General features: G+C 41.2%; 1 protein-coding gene across 6 annotated transcripts in view; it reads right to left on the bottom strand.

Moving 5' to 3' along the window:
- Positions 1–24,471, bottom strand: part of Ptprz1 (protein tyrosine phosphatase receptor type Z1) — a 161,478-nt gene extending 137,007 nt beyond the window's left edge. For all 6 annotated transcript variants that reach the window (XM_051175741.1, XM_051175742.1, XM_051175743.1 and 3 more), the window contains exon 1: positions 24,375–24,471. In XM_051175741.1, coding sequence (XP_051031698.1) covers positions 24,375–24,432 — 58 coding nt within the window. In that variant the 5' untranslated portion in view covers positions 24,433–24,471. The remainder of the gene's footprint in view (positions 1–24,374) is intronic.
- Between the last annotated feature and the right edge of the window lie 411 nt (positions 24,472–24,882).

Below are 24,882 nucleotides of genomic sequence, written 5' to 3'. Positions count from 1 at the left end.
GCAGACCATGTATTTGAGAGCTCTATAACCCGCATTGGAATATCCTCCCAAGCATTAAGAGGGTAGAATCATGACTAAATACAAATGCAATCAGTGTGAGCATGGATCCAAATGTCAGTGCCTGCTAGGATTTGCCAAGAGGGAGCATGAGAGATTTCTATGGCTTTTGTTTCAGTTCAGTTAAGGCCACTAATATTGAGGCCTTGTAAAACAAAGGAAATAACAAAGGAAATTTTGTAGTCTTAGAGCTTGAATGGTAAGATAAGATGAAAGAGAAAAGAAGTCAGTGTTGAAATAGTGCCATCTAGAAAAACTTAAATTAAGGAGTTGGTGGTTTATGATGGTCAATCTACAGACTATGAATCTTGGAATTTCTGTACCATCATCTCTTGAAAATGCCTTGAGTATTCTGTCATTAGCTGTTCTTTTCCATTCTCTACTTTTGTGTATATGTGTGTTGTATATGCTTATATGTGTACACATGCATATGGAGGTAAGAGGTTAATGTTATATGGCTTCCTCAATCATATTCCACCTTAGTTTTGAGACAAGTTCTCTCACTGAACCTAGAGCTAGACTTACTGGCTAGCAAACCTCTAGCAAACAACTACAATCCCCATATCTCTGCTATTGGGGTTGCAGGGCAAGATGATGTGCCTAGCTTCTTATATAGATGCTGAGAATCTAAACTCAGGTCTTCATGCTTGCATGGCAAGCACTATACAAACTCAGTCATCCTATCTCAGCAGCTCCATTAATTTATATCTTACTTTTATGTTCTATATTGTTCTTTTGTGTAAGGATAATTAACATCAAATACTTGCTAAAAAGCTTCCCTGGACTTTTGGGTAGATTTAAGTGGGAATACTTGTTTTGTAGCAGACACTATTTGTTCTTAGCGTCACATCCACCCTGTTCTGCCATAGATTAACAAAGCACACAGCATAATTACTTGGGCAGATCTGTCAGTTCCTTCAAAAGAACATATTGAAACTTATCCCCCCCACCAGTCTGAAGCAATTGCAGCAATGTAAATGAACTTCGTTGTTTGCTAGCATGGAAGACAATAGTTTTTTAAAGTTAGGGTTGAATGCAAACTTTAACCTCTCTTGTTCTAGAAAACATGATTTGGATACAGCAGAGAGAATATCTACTGCATTTCTATCACAGCTACCAAGAACAGCAAATAAAATGATTTCCAAGAAATTCTTCTAACATCAGAACAATCTTCTGAAAATGGTATGACAGAATTTGGGGGCTGATAGGGGGATCAAAATCATGAAAGGAAAACCAACAGAGATAGCTGACCTGAGCTCCTGGTAGCTCACAGACTCTGGACCTACAGCTGGGCCCTTTGTATATGGGTGACAATTGTGTGGCTTGGTCTGTTTATGGGGTCCCTGACAGTGGGACTAGGATCTGTCCCTGTTGCACAAGCTGGCTTTTTGGAGCCCATTCACTATGGGAGGATGCTTTGCTCAACCTTGATGCATCAGGGAGGAGCTTGGTCCTGCCTCAACTTGATGTTGACTGCTCGGCCACTGTCTGTTTTAACAGCTATCACTCACCAAGATGTCATGGTCTTAGTCTTCCTCTCTGAGGAGGGGATGGGGGTGGAGGGAAGGAGGGAATGGGAGGAGGGGAGGGAGGGAGAACTGTGGTTGATATGTAAAATGAATACAAAATTTAAAGTAAATAAAAAATAATAAAATTCTTTAAATGGGAGGGGAGGTGTGAGTAAACATGTGTTCTGCTTCTGTTGAGTTCTATAGTGCACACGAATAAACTGTGAGAAACCCAGCAGCCTCTTCTCCATGGTTAAAGCAAGTCTGGAGGGATTTGTGGGTAGGATGAGATCTATAAGACCACCATGTGATCTTTGACATGGTACATGTTTCCATGCTTTACTATTCTGTTGAAGTTCATACTTCTTTAGTTATTGGTAGTGCTGTTTTCTGGTGCTGTAGCACTTACATGTGTCACTAAAGTAGTATATGCTGCATCTAACAAGATATCACTTTTCTAGGAAAATCCTTAAGATTAAAACAAAACAAAAAACATTTAATGGGGCTGTTATATTATCTAAGACTTTAAGGGAAATATCAGGAGTTTAAAATCTGTAGTTGAAGCCAGGCTGTGGTGGTTCAGGTGAGTTCGAGGCCAGCCTGGTCTACAGAGTGAGTTCTGGGACAGACTCCAGAGCTACAGAGAAACCCTGTCTTTGAGGGGGTTATGGGGAAGCTCTAGTTGAATGACTGAATGAGTAGAAAAACTGGCCTTGTATACTGTCATGTCCCTCTGTATTTCTGGCCAGACAGTCACCTAGAAATTCTAGGTCACTATCTCTTTTTCCCAGGAAGCAGTGGACATTGATTCTATGTCTCTATGGGAAAGAAACAGGGAAAACTGCTGTGATGGCCTGTGATGAGGAGGAAGACTAAGACCATGACATCTTGGTGAGTGATAGCTGTTAAAACAGACAGTGGCCGAGCAGCTACACACAGGCAAAGCAACCAACACTATGTGTCAGAGCTGCAGGAAAAAGGGATGCTTAAGGACAAGCACCCACAACCCTGAACACCCACACACATTCCTGAGTACCCACACTCCTGAGCTCCTCACGGACACACACACACACACACACACACACACACACACACACACACACACGTCAGAGAGCACCCTGCAGCACAAAGCCTGAGACCAAGTGTCAACTTGAGAAACTGGAGATTCTAGTTTTCCAGGAAAAAAAAAAAAACAACACATTTTCTACTACAGAGATCAGTTCTTAGTAATGTATATGCTAAAATGAATTAGGTCAAAACAATTCCAAACCCCAATTCCTCCCACAATTTTCTGTAGATCTTATTACCACTGATGGCAACAGGGCAGGGGATAAAAGCAAAGGGCTTGGGAAGGAACAGAGTACAAATAAGTTTAATTCCCTCCCCCCCCCCCAATTGTGAATTAACAGAAACTAAAACATGAGTAGAATAAAATGACAACAATAATGACCATTACAGTATTATAAATATCATATGAAAACACAAAATTAAGTAAATATCTCAATAGATCATTTCTAATGTGATAATATCAACCAAGCTAGTTTCTCTGCTCATATAGGAAATTATTGTGAAATGAATCCCTGTCAACCTAAAGACCCAAGCATATTGCCAATGGAAGGAAAATGCATAGAGGTTATAAGTAAGAAGAAGTGGAAAGTGGCCCATGCCACAAGGCCATTTCCCTATGCTCAGAAAAAATATCTACTCTACGTTAGTAGAAGTGGGAAGTGTTTATCTTTCTGTAGCTGGCCTCATTTCACTGCATATAATGTTAATGTTCGTATATTTCACCAGTGATGCAGTATATAGCAAACAGTCCTCTTTGAAAGTTTGAATGAAAAATTCCATGGCATGCACATACTACAGTTTCTCTGTTCATTCGTCTTTGAATACTTAGACTCTTTCCATCTCTTAGCTGTTGTGAACATGGTTTGGTATCTAACACACTCCATCTCTCAGATGTAGAGACTGTAGTGGTAATTTCCATGGCTTTGGGGAGAAAGGCATATGATGTTTACTGAGTGTTTCTGAAATTCAAAACAAAAAGCTTTACAGACATCCTGTATATAGCATGCTTATACTCAACCATACTATATAGTAGAATCAGGATTTGAAGGAGGTATTCCTTATATTACATGTTTTTAATAACACAATACATTTTTAAAACCTATTTTATTTTCATACCGACAGGCATTGGTGGCTCACGCCTTTAATCCCAGCACTCGGTAGGTGGATCTCTGTGAGTTCAAGGCCAGCCTGGTGTACAGAGTGATTTCCAGGACAGGCTCCAAAGCTACACAGAGAAACCCTGTCTCAACAAAACAAAACAAAATCAAAAACAAGACAAAAACTCTTCTTATGTATTTATCACTAGTTGTGGCTATTCAAAGATCTATTGTAAATTATATTGATCTGATACTCATTAAAAAAATTGACAGCTAAGCAGTTAAAGGAAAAGCCAGGTTTGATTGAGAGAAAAAGCAGCACAGCGGACTCCTGTTAGAGAGCAAAGACTGTCTAGTGAGTAGGACCCAAACAAAGTGTAGAAATTGCACCTGAAGCACTAGGTGTCTGGGGAGGATGGGAAGGAAGGCATCAGGGATGTGGAGAGATGCTAAGACAAGCTTTATTTGAGATTTACCTAGTCATAAGAAGAATCTAGTGTTTTGAATTTCTTTGAAAATTGTTTTCTTAGTCTGGTGCAATCAACTTTATATATTATAAGCTTAGGCAGCGGTTCTCAACCTGTGGGTTGTGACCTCTTTGGGAGAGTTAGAATGACCGTTTCATAATGGTCACCTAAGACTATTGGAAAACATAGATATTTGTATTATGATTCGAAACAGTAGCAAAATTACAGTTATGATGTAGCAATGAAAACCATTTTATGGTTGGAGTCACCACAACATGAGGAACTTTATTAAAGGGACACCGTGTTAAGAAGGTCAAGAATCTAAGAGTTTTAGGCCAATCTGGGTCATCCCAAAGGCTCTCTCCAAGTATCTTTTGACACAAAGAAATCTTTATTTTTGAGATCAGGAGTATGGAATACTAGAAGATACATGAGAAGCACTAGTTTGTAATAAAACTACATCTATGTTAAGCTCCCACAACATATGAAGTACTAAAGTATCTGGTCACTCACCATTCACATTTGCTTTAAAATACTACCCTTTTTAATTTTTCTCAACAAACATAAAAATGCCCCACTTTGTTTGGCAGATAAGTAATCTGCAAGAATTATACCCCTCATGCCCCCACGCCACCCAGCAAGCAACAGCCAAGGCAGGTGCAAGAGCTGGCCCTGAGGTTCTAAGAGTGGCAGAGGGGTCCCTGGCCCTTATGAGCTGCATCACTCAGGAAAGTGGCCCCTACACCTTACCTGGACAGCACAGTAGAGCTGCTCCTGAAGGTGTAGGTGTAACTGACCCTGAGGACAAGAAAGTCGGAGAACTGGCCACACCCCTTGCAAGTGAACTAGCCAGGCCAATGCTGGAGAGCTCTCCCTAGTGAAGAGTACCAAGGAGGAGAGCTGGAGGGCTGACCAACCCTGCAACTACTCAGGCCCAGAACCAGGGTTTATATGTGCAATATCCATCCACCCCATCAACGAAATGTTGGAGCCTGGGGTCATGGGGGAAGTGTGTGGGATGGGGTGGGGTTAGGTAGGGGGAATGTCCATCCTCCAGACCCAGAGTTGTAGGATCTCCATGACACAGAGCAGCAACAGGATATCCAGGAAGCTTCCCAGTGAGGGCCCAGTATCAAGGTGTAGCAGCCGAGGGGTCTTGAATCAGAACACCGATTCTTTGAAATGGACATGCTGGCATGTAAAGATGTATGAATAAAGGTGTTTACTGAATGACTCACTGCGTCACACTGCAGCTTCCATGGGGAAAATTTTCCCTTTCTTCCTTCCCCCTTTTTTTCTCTTGAATTTTATTTTGTTTTACTGGGGGGGGGAGGGCATGGGTGGGATTGGGAGGCATGATATGAAAGACACAAAGAATAAGTAAAAAGGAAGTTAAAAAGGAAAGAATTCTAACTACAGGATCAACCTACTAGGACTTCCTTGGTGTCCCAATTCTCTTAAATAATTAAAGTTTAAATGTCTGTCTCCAAAAACATAAAGCTATTATTATCTCATACTTACCTAAAAGAGGAATCAGGGTGGACAAGATTGAAAGATAATATGAAAGAAAGCAGGTAACTTTGATTTCTCCCATCAAAGTCCATTGTTTTAGCACCATGTCTGTTTTTACTCATCCTAATGCCAGGGACACACTACTACTTTAGAAAAGAAAGAAATAATCCCTCTCTCCTTCAAATGTTTGAACCTCAAAATAAAAAAATTTCAAACAAAAATAGGAACAATATATCCAAATGGCATCCCCAGAGTATATAGTTTGCTTCTGCTTCTACACTTAAGGGGAGCCATAGCATTTTAAAGTCAAAGCGAGACTCTCAACCAAAAGCTATTATGGCATTCAGGACATCTTTTACTTCTGAGGTCTATCAATGTTCAGAGCCATAAATTAAACTAGCTTACAAGTGATATATGAGAGAAATAAGGAACATAAATGTTTACCCCAAATGACCAACTGAAACCTGCTTACCAGCGTGTTTTGACAATCTGAGTGAAAGTATTAGAGAAACAGGCAGTATATCAACTGGTTTGTTTAACCATTTATTATGAACAGTGATGAGAATTTCGGAAGAGAACTCTGAAGTCAGGAAATATTGGACCAGAGTCTCTTGTCAGCATCCATTTACTTGCCCTGAGGATATAACCAAGTTATACAAAATGTTTTTACTTACTCTCTTCTAAGTCTGAATTCCTCAGTCATAGCACTAAATGAAGAGAAAAAAAAAGTCACTGCCTAAGAGCATCATTATATACCATTAGGAAAAGGTATATAAAACAGTTATGTTAGTTGGAATCTGAATATGCAGAAGAATTTGTGAAGAAATTATTAAGATGTTGTAAGCCAATAAACATAAAGAAGTAAAGAGATATGGGTAACACAGAGATCAAGGACAAAAAAATTGTTAGATTATAGTTACCCCTAATTTCCACAGCAAAAATAAAAATGTTAGGTAGCTCCATATAGAATAGATAGCAAAGTGTTCATTCTTCCTTGTGATAGCATGGATAAATTCTGGCAAAATTCTGCCCTGTGCCTTCAAGGGAATGTGCAGGCCCTCTCTTCTCACTTGATAGAAAATGATGGCTGTGAACCACTCAGAATGTTTGGACAGGATAATACAGAGACAAGGGAACACCATATAAAAAGGTCTCAGGTTTCTACCCTGCAGTAAATAATCTCCACTGACTGCAGGAACATGGCCACTCACTCAATGTGGATTCACAGAGTAAACCGAAAGAAAGGCAATTTTCTTGTCTGAACTATACAGTTGAGATTTCTTCGAATGCAATCAGACTGTATTCTCAACTTCATTAATAAAATAAATAGGAATGATGATGTTTACTGCCATGATACAATTTTCCACTTTATTTTAAATCCCAGCAGCAGATTACCAATCACTTGTGTAAGAGCGGCTGGAGAAGGAACGAGAGCTGGGTGAGAACTGTAGGGACAGTGGCAAGTCTGAGAAAAATGGGAAATTGAGAGTGGCATGATCCGACAAATCTCTACAAGCTCCACCTGGATGATGGGTGAAGCAGGGCAAGGGAACTAGCTGGGAAGCTAGTGTGAGAAAGCAAATGAGGAGTGATGGGGGACTGGGTGTGGGAAAGAAAGATTGTTCAGAAGATGCACCTACGTGGGCTGATAGGTTAATACAGGAGCGAAAGAATCGCTAATGGCCCTAAAACTTTTAGCTTGAGCCAGAATGGGAGAAAGGTCAGCAGATCATATTGAAGGCCACTGAATATGTAAATGGATAGTTAGATCTTGTTCCTATGGTGTTCAGTAAGAGTTCTGTCCTGCAGATATAAATCCCGGAGACGACAATGCAGAAAACGTAAGGATGACATAGTCCGGTGAGGGTGTAGACACAAGCAGCCCATATTAGCAGCTTTTCAAATACTGTAACAGAGGTGGCCATCCTCAGAATGAAAGAAAGAAAGAAAGGAAGGAAGAAAGAAGGGAGGGAGAGAGGGAGGGAGGGAGGGAGGGAGGGAGGTATATTTTGGTGCACAGTTAGAAAGGTTTCAGGACATGGGAACTGACACCATTGCTTTGGGCTAGTAGACAGGCAGTAAGCATGGCAGGAAGAACATGGCAAACCACATTGCTTTTCTCGTGACAAAGGAGATGAGCAAGAGGTGAAAGTCTAAATTTCACCTGCAAGGTCACACCCCCAGTGACGTAAATTCCTCCCGTAACACCTCACTCCACAGATGTTCTGGCACCTCCCAACTGTGCATATACTGAAGATCAAGACTTCAACATACAGGTCTTTGGGGGTGGGTCAGTTCGGATCCAGCTTAAGGCATGAGTTTTGGGGTTGGCTCTAATGTTAGAACGGAGGTTATAAGAAGGAATTGAGGGGTTGCGAGACGGCAGGGAGGCAGTAGGAAAGTGGGCTCATGAGACATTCTGGAAGCCGAGGGAACAAGGCATTTCTAGAATTACAATTACAAACTGGTTCAGCTAAGTGATTGCAGAGAATGCTACCCACCTCGTACGACAAATTCAAGGACACTGCTGAGATGGGTCAAGGAAAGTTTTTGCAGCCATGGGAGCAGTTTTGTTTATTGTAGACTCAATAACGAACAAGTGGAAGGAGGGAAAATACAGATGCCAACTGTGGAAAATTCTAAGAGGTTAGCAGTATATAAAGGCCAGAAATATGGCAGGTATGAGGAGATGAATACTGTTCTGTTTCGTTTTCATTTGTCTGTTTTATGCATATTTACATGTGTGGGCATGTGTGCACCATGGTATGTGCACATCATGACATGTGAGTGAAGATCAGAGGACGGTCTTGGATGTTCTCACCTTGTTTGAGACAGGGGTTCACTGCTTACGTTACTAACACTGGGCTAGCGCCCACAGCTCCTAGGGATTCTCCTTTCCATACCCCGCCCCATGGCTCTGTAGGAATGCAGTGATTACAGATGCATACCAGCACATCTGGCTTTCCATGCGTTTTCAGGATCCACACTCCAGCCCTCATGATTCCATGGCACATTGTATCTACAGAAACAGCTCCCCAGCCAAGCAAGAAGAATTTGTTTTGATGCAGGTAGGTCGGCATGTTAAAAAAAATCATTAGCATTATCAAATACGAAGATAGCAACCTGAGAGGAGGCATCCATGCTTTGATTACAAATGGGCATAATGTGCAGACAAAAAAAGCCTGTGCCTAAAGGGCTGCTTCTCCTCTGGAAGCATTCAGTCCATTTTGCTCCAGGACAGCAGGGACCCCTCACAGTGATTCCAGCCACCCTTGTAGTATTCTCTGCTATTGAATAGCTGCTTCTCCTTTTAATGAGAGCATCGTTCACCATCACATGCTTCTAGAAATAGAGTGCTTGTATATTTTATAACTGATATTCTTATGGCCTCTGAAGGGCTATAGCTAAAATGGCAAATTTTCCAAAAGCCCCCTTACACTGAATAATTAAGTGAGGATTCATTTTTACACAAGTGAAAAGCTAAACTCTTTCAAAGGCAGAATGAAACTTTCGTTCCTTAAAAGAGAATGCCAAACCTACCAATTTCATCCCTGTGCTCATGATTTCAAACTTGAATACTTTAATTAATTCCCTATGTAACTGTATTTAAAGCCCAGAGTTTCCCTATGAAGTCCCACAGGAACCTTAATCATTGCTTATGGATATCTGGTAATTCTTTACTAGCACAAATACTGCTGCTTTTAGTGACTATTTAATGAAATAATTGCTGCCACACTTGTAATTGCCTTGGTAATATTCTATCAAGCATCACTGTTCCATCCAGACATCTGATTTTGAGCTTTATAACTGAGTAGAGTAATTATTTCCCTCAGATGCATTATTTCCTCTTCATTTATATTCCTTGAGATTGTAGTGGTTTCATCTTAGCACATTTAAGAACATTTCAAGTTCTTAAATCTCCTGCAAGTCAATGTCAGTTCAATTCACGTTGAGTTTTCTTCAGCGTGATTATTTGTGTTAGGATATGTTCAACTTGTCTATTAGCCTTATCACAACTAAGTCACCTTTTTGAACAGAACTCTGCCTCCTTTAGTATCGCATTGAATATTTACAGCATCTCGGTGGATTTCTATTTGCAGTCATAGAGACCTGTCTAATATCCTAGAGACGCGGTACCAGCAGCTCAGAGAGAAGGGACAGAGTGGACACTGTGTGTGTGGTTTTAAATGTCTCTCAGGGCCCTCACAAGGAGCTGAGCACAACTGTGCTAGTCTCACTTTTTAAAGACTCTGAAGCATCAACAACCCTGCCCTCTGTTCCATGGAAACCAATTTTTGCTCTATACGCCTCTTATGCTGCTTGAAGAATTTAAAGTATAGGCCCGGGACAAGTACCAAGTACCAGCAGGTGCAGGTAACCCATGGGCATGAAACCACAGCACTTTCTCCAAGCTTGAATCAAACGGGATCTCGCATATCTGATCTTGTTCTTGGGAAAAACGGGATAAAGGAGGCTAAGAGAAACGTTCTTGGCTGGCGCTGACTGGGGTGTTGGAGGGCTGAAGAGGTGTTAGTGAGAGGGATCCGGTATCGTTTTGTTTCATTAAGATCCTGGCTTGACAGGAAACATAGGGAAAACTTACCCAAAGAAATGGTGCATCCGCTGTGCAGGCCAAAAAGTAGATTCTCCCACCACTACGTAGAATAAAGAAACTTATAGTGCTCTTTCTCTCATGCTTCTGGCCACGGACATCTTTCTTCCCTTCTCCTGCATTCACTATTGTACTCAATTCTAGTCGCTTGATTTTCTTAAAAGTCTGAATGCCAAGAGTAAAAGCCCTTAGGAAGTTGTTCACGATTGTGTGCCAATTTGGTTCAAAATCTATATAGACACTTGGGCCTGTTAAAATTAGAATGTGATTGGGTTGGCCCACTTTTAGTTTATCTTTTGAAAAATTAGGGGAATTGAGTGAAGTTGAGGGTGAAGTGAATTCTAATTCCTAACACTAGAAATGCGATCCCTGGGTTCTTAGGCTGCTAACAAGTGCTCTGAATGAGTTGACATGAAGGAACCATCATTAGCTAAATCCAATTAGTTTTTCTGTCTTCAATATGTTTGTTCGGAGATGCACTGAGTACCTACTACGTAGGCGAGAGGTCCTTATAGATAGCCCAGTGAACGTACATCTTGACATTAGTTTCCTCAAGAAAAAGCAAACTGTGGAAAGAGAACTGGCATGCAGAATGACTCCTGTGTCCTGAGGGAGGTGGTGACCTGAGGGAGGGGTAATGTTATGGAAGAGGTTACAGAGAAAACACAACAAAAGACTCAAGATGTCAGCTGCCACCACGGAATGACACAAATCTTGAGTCAGGGAGAAAGGGCAACATATAAGGATTGAAGGGAAACTAGAGAAGCTATCTAAGTTCAGCTTTTAAAGCACCTTGGATTCTCTGAGAAGTGTGTCACAGGACATCAAGAGTTACGGGAGCCCATGTGTCCTTCCCAGTGATGGCCAGTGTCAGCACACGAATATTACCCAATATTTCCTCAAAGGTTTCTGTGGTTGGAAACCCTGGCAAGCCTCACTACACTTCACTGCTGAAGCCGATTACAAAAGATTTCCGTCTTGGAGTTACAGCAACAATACTATGAAAGTGTGAAGTCATCTGAGGACATGAGTCCCTGAGAGTATTCCCACATCCATTGCTCCACACTTACAAAAACAAGTCTTTAATGTTGGTCTTGGAAAAGCAATTATTTACACCAAGAGCCTAATGATGTTCACTCGATTGTGGGCATTTCCTAGGCTCATAGCAGGCCTGTTTTCATAGTTCTGTGTTGGTTATATTTCAGATACTGAAACTTTCCATATGTGTTTTGGCTAATTATTATGTATGGATTTCTAGGTGAATGAATGGAGACATACATAATAATATGCCAAACATTTTCATTTCTTGTTATTGAGTTCATACAAGACATGTGAGGGATGATGAGTGGAGATTTCAACTACAAATTCTTTTTACATGTATACATTAATATTTTCTCATCGAAAGTGCATAGTCAGCAGCTTCTTAAGTGCCGAAGGTCAAGCACAATTACTTCCACATAAAAGTCTGTATTGATCGTTCTTTGATGACCTGTTCTCTATTCGTCTTCTCAAGCAGTTAATCCCAAACAGATCTCCAGTAGTCTGTGAGCGTTCATCCAAAAGACTCCCGTCAAAAAGCCAGCATTCTCCATGCATTTACAAGTGAAAACTTACTGTTCAGAGGCACACTTTGCCAGAAGACCTAGTCTGCCTCATGGGAAAAGTACTTAGCAGCTATGATTACAATAGAAAGGCTATTTGGTTGAGTATTTCATCTTTACTTGCCTAAATTCCATTGAGTCTAGTAAAATTTCATTTTCAAAATTTGTAAAAGCAAAAGGACCCCCACCTTCTAATTTAAAAGTGCTGCAGGATTTTTGTTGTTGTTGCTTGTTTTTTTTTTGTTTTTGTTTTTGTCTTTTTTGTTTGTTTGTTTGTTTGTTTTTTTGAGACAGGGTTTCTCTCTGTGTAGCCCTGGCTACCCTGGAACTTGCTGCTTTGTAGACCAGGCTGGTCTTGAACTCACAGAGATTCACCTGCCATTGGTGCTGGCTGGTATTAAAGGTGTGTGCCACCATTGCCCAGCAGGATTTTAACTTATACATATAGAAAAAGAGGATGTTGCAGCAAGCTTCTTCCAAAGACTGAACCCCAAGACTGCCTTGTGGGCATCTTGCCATGGGGAGAAGGGTTTGTATAAAATCTAGAATTTACTGAGAAGCATGCAAGTATTTTGTGTTTTGATTAATTCTGCCAAGAATACTGAACACTCAGAAAGTGCTGAAAGATTGACAAGAAAGTAAGTTGGAATCGCTGTCAAGACAGAGGCATCTCTGGGCACTTTCTGGTGGGATCGTTGGAGCCCAGATTGTGCTGTCTTATAGGATTTCAGGGCATCATGCCCTAGCCACTCGTGCCTAATTAAATGTGTTTTCACTCTTCACGATATCCATTCAACAGACAGCATTACTATCTATGCTCAGAATTTTCTAGAAAAGCCTAAAATTAGAGGCTTACTGACTGACTCTTTAACACGACAGCACACAGAACTGGCCTTTGTGACAGAATGGCAGCTCCCTCTGTCAACAGTGAAGCCTCGCGATAGCACAGGTCTACTTTCACAAACATTGTGACATGTCTCTAGCACTGGATAGCGGACTGAATGTACACAAAGAGGGTTTTAACCTGTACATTTTGTTCAAATGTTTCCCCAGCTACATAATTATTTTGAGTGTGATGGGAGGAATACTGAGAACTAGATGCATTTGAGAGAACTTGAGTAAACAATCTACAGTCTGAAAATTACAATTTTTTTTTTCTTTGAGGCCTTGCTCTACAGCCCTGGCTGGCCTGGAACTTGCTATGTAGACCAGCCTGGTCTCAAATCCATCCATAAAGATCTGCCTGAAAGGAGACAGAGGACACACAGAGAGAGGATCATCTATGAAATGAAGTAGTGAACTGTCCTGTTCAAAAGGAAGAAAGAAGGGCTGCTCACACTCATGTGACTTTTAAAAAGTGTTTTCACATTTTTATTTTCTCTTTCCTTTTTCTTTTTATTCCATCAGGCTGTACTTCATATCTGTGACAAGATTCTCTCCCTCAAAGATGGGAAATGCTGGTTGAAGCCAAGTGTAGTGCTGAGCACACAGTAACCCCTCTGAGCACATGCTGAGTGGAGTGTCACTTACCTAATGGGGCCCAGCTCCTGTTATACTAGTATAACCATACATATTAATATTACATACCACTTTCCTATTATGGAAGTCATCAAACAAAAAGTAACCACTGCCAAATATATCTTACATACAGACAATCATTTTTGATAGACTTTAACCTTGCAATCAAATCCTATATGGGATGATATACAATATTTCTAATTACATATGGAAAATTGTGCTTACATTTCCATTACATATGGAAAAATAGATTTGCAGTCTGGTTTTGTTGCTATTTCCTTCCTTCTATAAGCTACATGGCTTCTCAGTTAATTACTTTGTGAATCATAAATTTCAATTAAAGAGACATATAGTAGTAATAAAATTTTATTGTTTTTGTTTGATAATTAACAATACTTCAAGCTTGATGTGTAAGTGTGAAGACTCGAGTTTGAATTCTCAGAATCTGTATAAAGGATGGGCACGGTAACACATCTGTGTTCCTGAGCTCCTACAGTAAATAGGGACAAGAGGATTCCCTGGAGCTTCTGTACCAGCCAGACTGGATGATACAACAGCAAATACAACAACAACAACAAGATTTAATTTTTAAACAAAGTAGATAGCAAAGAATGTGACCCTAGGTTGTCCTCTGACATGGCATGGCAAGCGCACACTCATACACATAGTAAGGGGCTGACTCTCTCTCTCTCTCTCTCTCTCTCTCTCTCTCTCTCCCTTCTTTCCATCTCCTCATAAATAAACTTCAAGGCAAAAATCAGGGAAGACTATTCTACCCATCGTTTTCTGTTACACTGTTTCTAATGATCATTTTCTGTTACACTGTTTCTAATGTGAAACCCCCATTGCGAGCAATTTTCTAGAGACATTAGTTTATGAGACATGGCTATGATACACTTCAAATCATATGTACTCACTGGTAATTAAGAAAACTTTTGAACCATTGGGCTACTGGGTGCGCTCACGGGTGTGTGTGCCCAGTGAAAAGGACACCCCCCTGGTGTTCAAAGTCAAGGAGGTGAACAGTGTCGAGGTGGGTGCTATCAGATGAACCTGATGCGAGCAATTTTCTAGAGACATTAGTTTATGAGACATGGCTATGATACACTTCAAATCATATGTACTCACTGGTAATTAAGAAAACTTTTGAACCATTGGGCTACTGCTGCAGCTACAGGAGTGTGTGTGCTCACAGTGAAAAGGACACACACGTAGGTGTTCAAAGTCAAGGAGGTGAACAGTGTCGAGGTGGGTGCTATCAGATGAACCTGATGCTGCCAATCTGTTCAGATCCCTTCACCCTTAAAAAGACGTTTGTTTTGGTAAAGTTCTGGCTATGATCTCTCCAAGCAGCACTACTTGCTTTGATTGCTGCCCAAGTCACTGAGTTAATCAGTTTGGAGGAATGTGTCACTTCAATGCCCGGGGCTCACTTTAGCAGACTTAGTTTGGCTCTTCAATCAATATGTAAGCCCACGCCGCCACCCTCACTTTCTCTCCCTTTGCTTCCAAAGCATCAGCTCCTTTAGGATTGTGCATGTTCGCTGCCTATCCTTTTCCTTCTTGGTTATTTCTCTGACTCTCTATGTTCCTTGATACATCTTCACCTTCCCAGGCCACATACTCCCTCAAGGGTCACCAGTATCTTATTCTCATACAATGGAACCATATCCTATCAAGTATACCAATAATACTTAGATCAAGTGAAGCGATGTACCTGAAAGCACTTGCTAGGCTTTGAAGTCGTGCACGAGGGTAGTATGGTGCTATCACACTCCTCACAATCCGAGTCATCAAACAAATTCCCACAGTAACAACATTGCAACAGCTGGAATCCCCTCTGCTTCCATTACCCTCTTCTGACACCTGTGTTGCCCCATAATTTACAGACCTGGGCAGGGGCAATGGGTCAGTGGGCTGCTTGCAGTATGGGCATAAGGATCTGATTTCAGATCTCCAACATAAAAGCCAGGTGGGGGGTGTATGCATATAACCCCAGCACTGAGGGGGTGGAGACAGGTGGGCTCTCAGGGATTTGGTGATCAGCCAGTATAGCCAAACTGGCAAGCTCTAGGTTCAGGGAGAAACCCTGTCTCAGAATAGAAGGTGGAAAAGTGACTGGAGAAAACATGCTAACATGTCCCCAAAGACAAACATACTCATATACAACATATACTGTTGCTATCTCCCTATCCCCCCTCCCTTATATACTCATAGAAATATAGTAGCAATAGTAATAATTTTTATCTCAAAATTTTATAAATACAGATTTTTCTAAAGCAATTTATTATTCAAAACCCTGTAGTCATACTCCATTACGGTGGATTAAATATCAATCCCAAACTTTTCAAGCATTTATTGGAACTCTTTCCTACTCTTTGAGAATTTTGTTACTATACATCCATCCTAATCATTCCCTCTCTCCAAATACCAAATTTTGACTCTCTTCTGTGCTTTCCTGTATGTCTTTGTTGGCCCTTACCCCTTGCCCCCACAGTGAGCATGCAAGTCTTCCTACCCATCCTCCCTGCGTGGTCTAAAAACAATTGTCTTACCAGATGTGGATTAGAGCTACATATATCCTCACACAATCCAGCTGCAAAGTATTCCATGATAGGGAGCTACTTTTATATATTGTGAAGTTGTAACTAACCAGTAGGTATATATCCTCTCTAGATGAATATTTATCTCAAAGAAGATTCTCAATCAAGATCCACAGCATCAATTTGTGCTTATGTTATCGTTACGGAGTTATTAGTGTATTGAAGAGGTAATTTTACTATCCAGGAAAGTCCATCATTAGCTTTTAAGTGGATGCTATTAAGGCTTTTCAAACACAGCAAAACCCAAATAGCTGGGACATGATAAATAATTGATATTTTCTTTGTGAATTTTACTATGCATAATTTATACATTGATATTTTGAGCTTAGAGATAACATAAAATAGATGAAAATAGAGGGGGAAATGTAGCTACATCTTGTGTTAACTAGTAGAAAACACTACAGTTTTACTGAAAAATTCATGAAGAAAACAAGACTAGGTACTCACCAAGAATATGCACCATTGGCAAATGGAAAGATAACATATGCTTGGATCTGGACAAATGGCACTTGAGACTCTTATCTCTAAAGCTGGTTCATTTGTCTTCCCAGCTGCTGATAGACTTGAACCTTTGTATCAACTCCAAGACTCTTGCCCTCCTGAGGTCTGGCTTGCAAACTCTGAGGTCAGCCACTGTAGTCCAAACTCCTCTTCTAGGGTTACTCTGAAACTGAAACTACCTTAAGGAGAGCAAAGAGGGACGGGATATTTTCCAAGGCCTTTGTCCCATGGAGGTGGCTTTGTTTTAGCAAAGCACATAACCTGGCAGTGTCCCCACCTTAAGGAAAATGAACTGAGATTAGTAGTATCATGAGGTTGGCCTAGATCTGTAGTTTTCAAACTCTGACTGTGTCCTCCAATCATCCGAATTGCTCGAAAAAAGCATCCATACTTGACCACAGCACTCAGACACTAAAATAATCTTAGCTAGAAGATATTTGTGTGGGTTGGTTAGCCTGAGTACTATAGTGGCTAAAACAATGGGCATTTGTTTCTTACAGGTTTTGAGGCTAGAAAGCCCCATATCAAAAGGTCAAGAGATTTGATCCCAATGAAGGCTCTCTGTGGCTCTCAGACGGCTGGCTTCTTCCTATGTTTTTATGGGATGGAAAAAGATGCAACTCTTGTCTCTTCTCTCTCAGGTATTAATTTCTTTTGTAACAGCTTGAACCTCAAGACCTATTTACCCTTAAGAAGTCTCATTTCTAAGTACTACTGTCCTGATAGGGGTTCAACATGGAATTTGGAGGGGAAGCACACACTAACACCTGGTAAGTCTGAAAGTGTGGCAGTTAGTGAGAACTTGTGACCCCAGTCAAGGTCTATGAACACTTTCGCAGGGAAACATCCATGAGAATGATATCTTACATGTTCTTTAATGCCATGCTGATGGCTCCTGTGAGCAGATCTTGGTTTTGTACAACTCTATGTAACAGGTGACATCTTTACATGTTCTATTCAAGAAATTGTGTAGATGAAAGTGGATGATAATTTAATTATAGAAATCAGTTTAAATCAGATGATAATATGATTGAAAACCATGAGAACTTCAAGAAGGTTATTTATATCTGGCCAGCATTTCAAAATATGTGTTCAGGATTTGGGTAGGAACCATGATATCAGCTTTAAAAGGTCACTTTTTAAAAGTATAATTTTTCCATTTATTCTAACTCAAGATATTGAGTTAATCAGTTCCAATAAAGGTTTAGTAGTAAGACCCATGCTTATAGAAAGGCGGGCAGAGACAGATGGAATGATTCTCTGAAAATGAAAAGCTACCTGTTTCTCTTATAAATACTTTAATCCAACTTCCTTTTTTCCAACTCATGAATAAATTATTCTTTCCAAAAATATAAAGAATGTATTTACAAAGAAATTTATAAAATTTATGCCTCATGAACAAGCACATGAAAGAGACACTTATTGAATCAGACCAGCAAGTTCACATCAACCAAGACCCTGAATAATTACTTTAATATCTGTGAGCAAACATCAGAAGAAATAAAAGATAATCAAGCCTATTTTAACCATGGGGATTTTTGAGTAGAGGCATCTGTTAACCCATCCTTTTAAAATTATGCTAAGTACACACCTTCCAAATTATATTAACAAAGTAAAGGTAGGTTTACTAAGGGCATCAAATATCATCAATTTCCTTCCTATCTAACTCTTCATCAGGATGCAGAGGAAATGTGCCAAGTTTATTTGATTATTTAAATCCATAGTCAAAGGAAGTGAAGATAAAAGGGGAAATGACATCAAAAAGGGGGGGAGGGAGGCGACTATAGAGAAGAATATCAGGAAAATATCATAATAAAAGAGCAAATCTTTTTAAGTTCTCCTCTTGACCTATGTGACGATATCTCACTTGTCCTAATCCCCACCCATTTGAATTCAAAGAAAATACATTGTACGCATGCTGTGTGTAGGGCTAAACAGCATGCCCTGCACTTTGTCTCTATGATTAATAAGAAAATGATAGAAGAACTTGAGATTCCACTATACTTCCCATCTTCTTTATTGTTGCTGTTGTTTTGTTTTCAGAACAGTCTTGGGCCACCAACCTCTCATGGCTATTTTAACATTATCTATCCAATACCATGGATTTGAGCTGATGGAAAGCAAAGTCTTTGTGGAAAAGATCTTTCATTTCTTATTACTGACCTCATTCTCTTATCCTCCCCTCTTAACACATGAGTAGCACACATACTCACACATACATACAGAGAAGCACATTCACCCTGAACATATCTAGGTTCACTCATGTCAACTCATCAACAATTAAATGCTCACTTATGACTACAACAGCAACTGTCCATGAAATATTAAAGACAGGCACTTTACTTTTTATGGAATAGATAGTATCTGGAGCTAGGTGATCTTAAAGAACCACTGAAAATGGGTGTCTGGTGCCAGAACAGGCATTAATGGTAAACAGGTCAAGGTAATGCTGACCAAAGTCTTGATCTAGAAACAGTATCAAAAGACAGACCAACAGAAATTGACTGGTCTCAATAACATAAAGGTAACCCGAAGGCCTTGAGGATTAAGGACTCAAAAGGTATGTCCTCTAGATGCCAGGAATAAGAATCTATGAAGAATACAATATAGTTTTTACCCTTGAAGAGCTGGTCCAGTTTGGAAGACAGACAGATATACTGCCAGAAAGTACAGTATGTGCTTAAAAACAAATTATGGAAAAGGTAGTGTGAGAAAGATCACTCACACATAAATCACCACTTGTGGATTCCAGCTTATAAAGGCCATGAAGTGGCTATTAACCCTTCTTTACCCATTACACATAACCACCATCGTGTCTCAGGATCTTTGAATAATTACATAATACAGACCACAAATAACCACCATGCATCAACAGTTCAAACAATATTAATGACTTTAGAATTCCCGTTTAGTTGAGTTAACTTTTCATGAGTCAATCAATTATTGCTTTCTATTATTTTTTTAATTGTTATCCCCCAAACAGTGTTGTTCTATGAATTTTCTTTATATTCATGTGCAGGTACACACATGCACATGTGTGTGCATATACGCAAAGGTCAAAAGATAACCTCAGGTGCTACCCACTTTTGTTTGAGACACGGTCTCTCATTAGACTAGAGCTTTGCCTAGTAGGCTGCGCTGCTCGCACAGTAGGCTCCAAGGACACACCTGTCTCTATCTCTCATCACCACTAGAATGGCAATCACAAGCCACCACACATGGCTTTTATATGGCTCTGCTCTGAGGGTCTGAATTCAGGTCCTCATGCTTACAAGGCAAGCATTTACCACCTGCACCACCATCTCCCAATCAGCAGATTTTCTAAATGGAGGAAATGCACCCGAAATGCCCTTTGTTATAGTCACATACACATATAGCTAGGCTATGATTGATTAATTGATACATATCAATCATGATTAGTGTGATAAAAAGAAAAGAGTCATTTCATTCTGATAGATTATGAATCAAATAATCACGTATGCCAAGTGGCCATGGTATCAAAGAGCGTAATTTAAAAACTGAAGTATTTTAGGAGTGTGAAATCGCACAAAGTATTTCCCTCAATGCCTAATGCATATTATATACATATATCAGAAGAATTACACATATAGATAAAAATTGGTTTCTACTACAAAAGCAAGGCATCAGCATTCTAAATAATTTTAATGACTTCAGATACATGCAGATATGTATTCTTACTTAAATTGGCTCTCACCATTAGCATTACTGAGTGAGTGGGAAGCTTTTTAAAATATTTGAGAGATAACACATTTAACACATTCACAGATTGTTGGAAAAGGCACTTACTCTCAACTGGTTGTCAATGGAGATTCTTAAAAGTCAGAATTGGAGAGGTTTTTTTGGGGGGAGGGGCATTTATTTATCTATCTATCTATCTATTTATTTATTTATTTATTTATTGGCTTTTGTTGTTTTGAGACAGTTTTTACGTTGCAAAAGAGGCTGTTGGGCCGAAACTCACTATGTAGCCCAGGTTGGTCATAAACTCCTAGCAATCCTCCAGCCTCAACCTCTCAAGTGCTAGATTGCAGGTATGAACCATGATGAGTGGCTTAAAAGTGAGGCTTACAGGTCTTCAGGATGGGGTGAATCAGAATGGGTGGGTGGAGGGTGTAAGTGTCAAAGACTTGCTTGAGTACTATCCTTAATGCAACAGGATACAGCAAAGAAAGGTATTCTAGGAGGGGTTGCCTTCATTACAGGGCCATGTAGGTTTGTCACAACTTTCAAGATCATATTGAGGCCTAGAGGTTATTGTTGCCTAAAAAATGACACTTAAAAATGCACTTAAAATTTCAAAAGGAAAATAAATGCAATGTGGGAATGTACAAGAAAAGTCTCCAAGGGCATTTGCAAGAAAGCAAATAGGACTGAAATGCTACACCCCATCCCAGAACTTGAGCCTAGAAATTCTCAACAGGAAAAGACATTCTTGTGAACACAGAAAGAGTCACCAAGGCATGGTGATGCATGACACTTATATCAGAGCTTAGAATGTGGAGGCGGGACAATCAGGAGTTCAAGGCCTTCCTTGGCTCCATAGAGTTTTTAAGGCCATCCTGTTACACAAGACCCTGTCTAAAACAAAACAAATAAACGTAAAAGACAAAAATCAAACCACACAAAAGGAAATGTCTGGTTTGGAAAAGACAAAGACGAACTAGGCTGTGTGGTGCCCGAAGAGTTGTTTGATTCATCTGTGTCTGCATTTCCTCATCAGTGATTCATATCAGATAGGGGAGAAGGAAATGAGAAGATGGGTTCATGGGGATGGGAGAAGGTGTAAACACTTGAGTTGGTGGCAAGTGGATCTAAAGCACAAAACTCATTTCCACCAAGCTCTTCCTTTGGGTGCTGTGGCCTTGACTGACAGACCCATTTCCCAGACACAATCTGAGAAGTTAGCAAACAGGTACTAAAAACTGAGCTCCTAGGATGGACCCACTCAGACCTCCCTGAAGTGTGAGGAGTGGGAAAACGTTTCATGCTTCCAGAAAAGGAATGTTTACCGGAAGCAAAATTCTCACAGCATACAATGCTAAGCAAGATTCTTCATTTTTAGTGTAGAAATAACTCATTGACAAGGGAATCTCTCCTGCAGACTTCTCTCTTGAGAGCAGCCTTGCTCTGCAGAGAAAGAGGGAGATCCCAAGTATAGGAAAAATTATCTTGCCAAAAGTAACAAATTTCCCGAATGGTGACTCTTATTTGGAGGATGTGTGAGAATTTAACATTTGTGGGAGAATTTGCTATAGAGGACAATCTGAGAGTCAGAGCTGAAGAAGGCACCACACCCAGAATAGCTGAAGTAATAATTCCTGCAGGGGTCTTAGGTATGATCTGTTTTTAACGTGGTCCCCACAGCAGTGAGACAACTAGGAAGTTCAGAATCATATTCATTACATTTTAACAAGAATGTGTAAGCATGAGGATTTGCTGTAGCTTGCAGTTCTGTAATTTACTTAATTATAAGATCCTGTGGTTTCATAAATGAAAAGAAGTGATTCTTTAACAGCTCTTCAAACCTCTCTGTTTCCTCCATGACTCATAGTCATACCTTCTTATAGGAAAGTCAAATGGCTTGGTTCACACCATCAGGACACCTGAGACACAGACAGTGATATTACCCTGATCACAGAGATGTTATTAGCTGTCAACAGTGAGTACCTTAGTGAATTCTACAATGTGCTCCTGGATAATGGTAAGAAGAGTGGTCTAGTAATATTTTAATTGCCAGCCTGCATCACACCATCAGTCAGTCCTCAGACCTTTTATTGAGTACATATTATGGGTAGCACAGTACCTGGATGGCCCAAAGACAATGAAGAGGAAGAGTAAATACATCAACAAACACTGATGTACATAAGGGTGAAATAAAAAGGGAGGCTGAATTTGTCATTTGTAGATAATGTGCCTTGGTTTTCCACAACAGGACATCCAAAGATCAATATATCCATCCCATTTGCCAGTGTCCCCCAAGTAATGGGTAATGCATTATTGAGGAAAAATAAAAATCAACTTTGCAAGTGTGTGATTTGCATATATTGGGATCCAGCTCAGTTCTAAAACACTGTTGAGTACTGACACACTTAAAACATTGTGCTAAGTGCTAAGTGAAAGAAGCCGGGCATCATAGGACACATGTTTCATGATTCTGTTCAGATGAAATGTACAGAGCAAGCAGATCAATAGACAGTTGATCAGGGGGATGGTAAACGCCAGCCAATGGGCAAGGCTCATTAGAAGCGGGTGATGACACACAACTCTGACTATACTAAATAACCACCAAACCTTATACTCCAAACAGATAAATTACAAGGCAACTGATTCTGTTTTTCTTAATTAAAACCATCCCTAATGAAGTCTTGGGCATGTGTTTTTGCTGAAGTACAAAGCAATACTGTAATTTGCTTCCCTAATCCTCTAAGATACCCTGGCTTTGTTGTTAAAGTGTCTATGACTGAAATGTGAAGATATAAGTTCAACAGGTGTGGATTGGAAGAGTACTTCCAATGTGGTGGGAATGTGAGTTTGGGGGGTGGGGTGGGGTGGGGTGGGGGTAATCTTACCAAGACCACACTCAACTGCAAGCCTGTAGTCAAGCAAGGTGAAGGTCAGGGGGTGGGGTGGGGTAGTGGGTGTCTCCTGCTGTCTTACATGTCAGTGTCAGCGGTGTGCAAGGTGTGCAAGGCATCCAGCACACTAGCCCTGAGCACTTTCACCAAACCTTAGGGATTGAAGTTAGGTGAATAAACAGAGTGAGTTACAGGCAATCATCACCATAGTGGCGACACAATTCTCATCATCAGGACTAGAAATGACTGCTGTTTACAAAATTACTGCTGCTCCAAGAGCAGCACCGCCCACTGGATGGAAAGGCACATTTAATATATCCTTTATTATAAACAATCCAAAAATGTAAAAGTAGGGTTATAGGAGACTGATGGGAGCTAAGCAGTTATACTCACAAATTGAGGCACCTATTCTAATTTTTAGCTTAATGGCTTCAAATAGTCCTTTAATCACCGTGATGGTGCCTTTCAGTAATAAGAACACACAAACAAAAAACCCACACATTTTACATTCTTTTTCTTTTTGGAAACCTAAATCTGCAGACCACCCCCCAGCCCCCAGGTAATTACAACTGTTGATTGCGGAGAGTAACATCCATTTAACAATATATGGATGGTGTGGGGTGGCTGCAGGAATGGGCTGGGTCCCCGTAAGCCACCAGCCCCTCCTCTCTGGAAGCTGGGGCAGAATGCTCATAGGGATTTGAAACTTTTCTGTAAATGGCTGCCTGGACTTGAATGTGACTAAATTGAAAGTACTAGACCCACAGCAAAGTCAGGTCGGTGCTTGTTCAGCTCAGTACCTTTCAGGCGAGTGCGTGTAATTCTAGACAGACGCGTGTACTTTCTGTTCAAGTCCACAGCATAAAAATGAACGTTCAGGTCGTAGCCCCTATCCGCCGCTGTATTGTATTTCTCGTCACTGACTCATCCTCTTATGTAGGTCTACAAAGCTGTTTCCACAGTTTGCAACATGGAGAAGAGAGGGCGCACCAAGCGGGGACCCTGACCTGGCGGCCCGGGGGGTCCAGGTGTCCTGACCACGCGAGCCTCAGTATTGGGACCCGGCAGGTGGCAGCGGTGCAGTTGAGGGGGTGGGGGCGCAGTCCGCGCGGATGACATCTAGGGGTCCAGGATGATTCTTCCTGGGTGCTGCTGAATATTCTGATATCCTCCCTCAGCCGTGTCCCAGAGACTGAGCCCCGCGCGGCCGCCCCGCGGAGGTCCTATCACTTACCCAGGCGACACACGCACAGTAGCTGGACGCACGCGAGGAAGCGCTGCAGGATTCGCATCTCCAGCAGGGTCCGCGGCTCCCCGCCGGCCGCCAGGGAGCAGAGGGTGGGGACACCGAGGCAGGGGACGCTGGTGACTGGTCAGGGTCTAGGTGGACGTGTGATGAGACAGAGACAGAGACAGAGACAGAGAGAGAGAGAGAGAGAGAGAGAGAGAGAGAGAGAGAGAGAGAGAGAGGGAGAGAAGAGGGGAGAAGGGAGAAGGGAGAAGGGAGAAGGGAGGACAGGCAAATGCGGGGCTAGGCGGCTCGTGGGAGCGGGAACCGAGCCCAGGCAAGGCGCGGGGCTTCGGGCGGGACGCTGTCCCTGCCTGCGCGGGCTGCGGCGGCCAGGATCTGAGCGCTAGCAGCCGGCGGCGCGGGAGTGCGGGAACGCGCTCGGGGCTGGGCACGCGCGGAGCGCGGGGGCGGGGGCGGGGGAGCAGAAGCGCGGGCGGGGGCCGGGGTCGCG

The sequence above is a fragment of the Phodopus roborovskii genome, unplaced genomic scaffold (genome assembly GCF_943737965.1).
Source record: "Phodopus roborovskii unplaced genomic scaffold, PHOROB, whole genome shotgun sequence".
Lineage (NCBI taxonomy): Eukaryota > Metazoa > Chordata > Mammalia > Rodentia > Cricetidae > Phodopus > Phodopus roborovskii.
The sequence above is the reverse complement of the archived record's forward strand: the minus strand, read 5'-3'. Positions and strand labels throughout refer to the sequence as shown.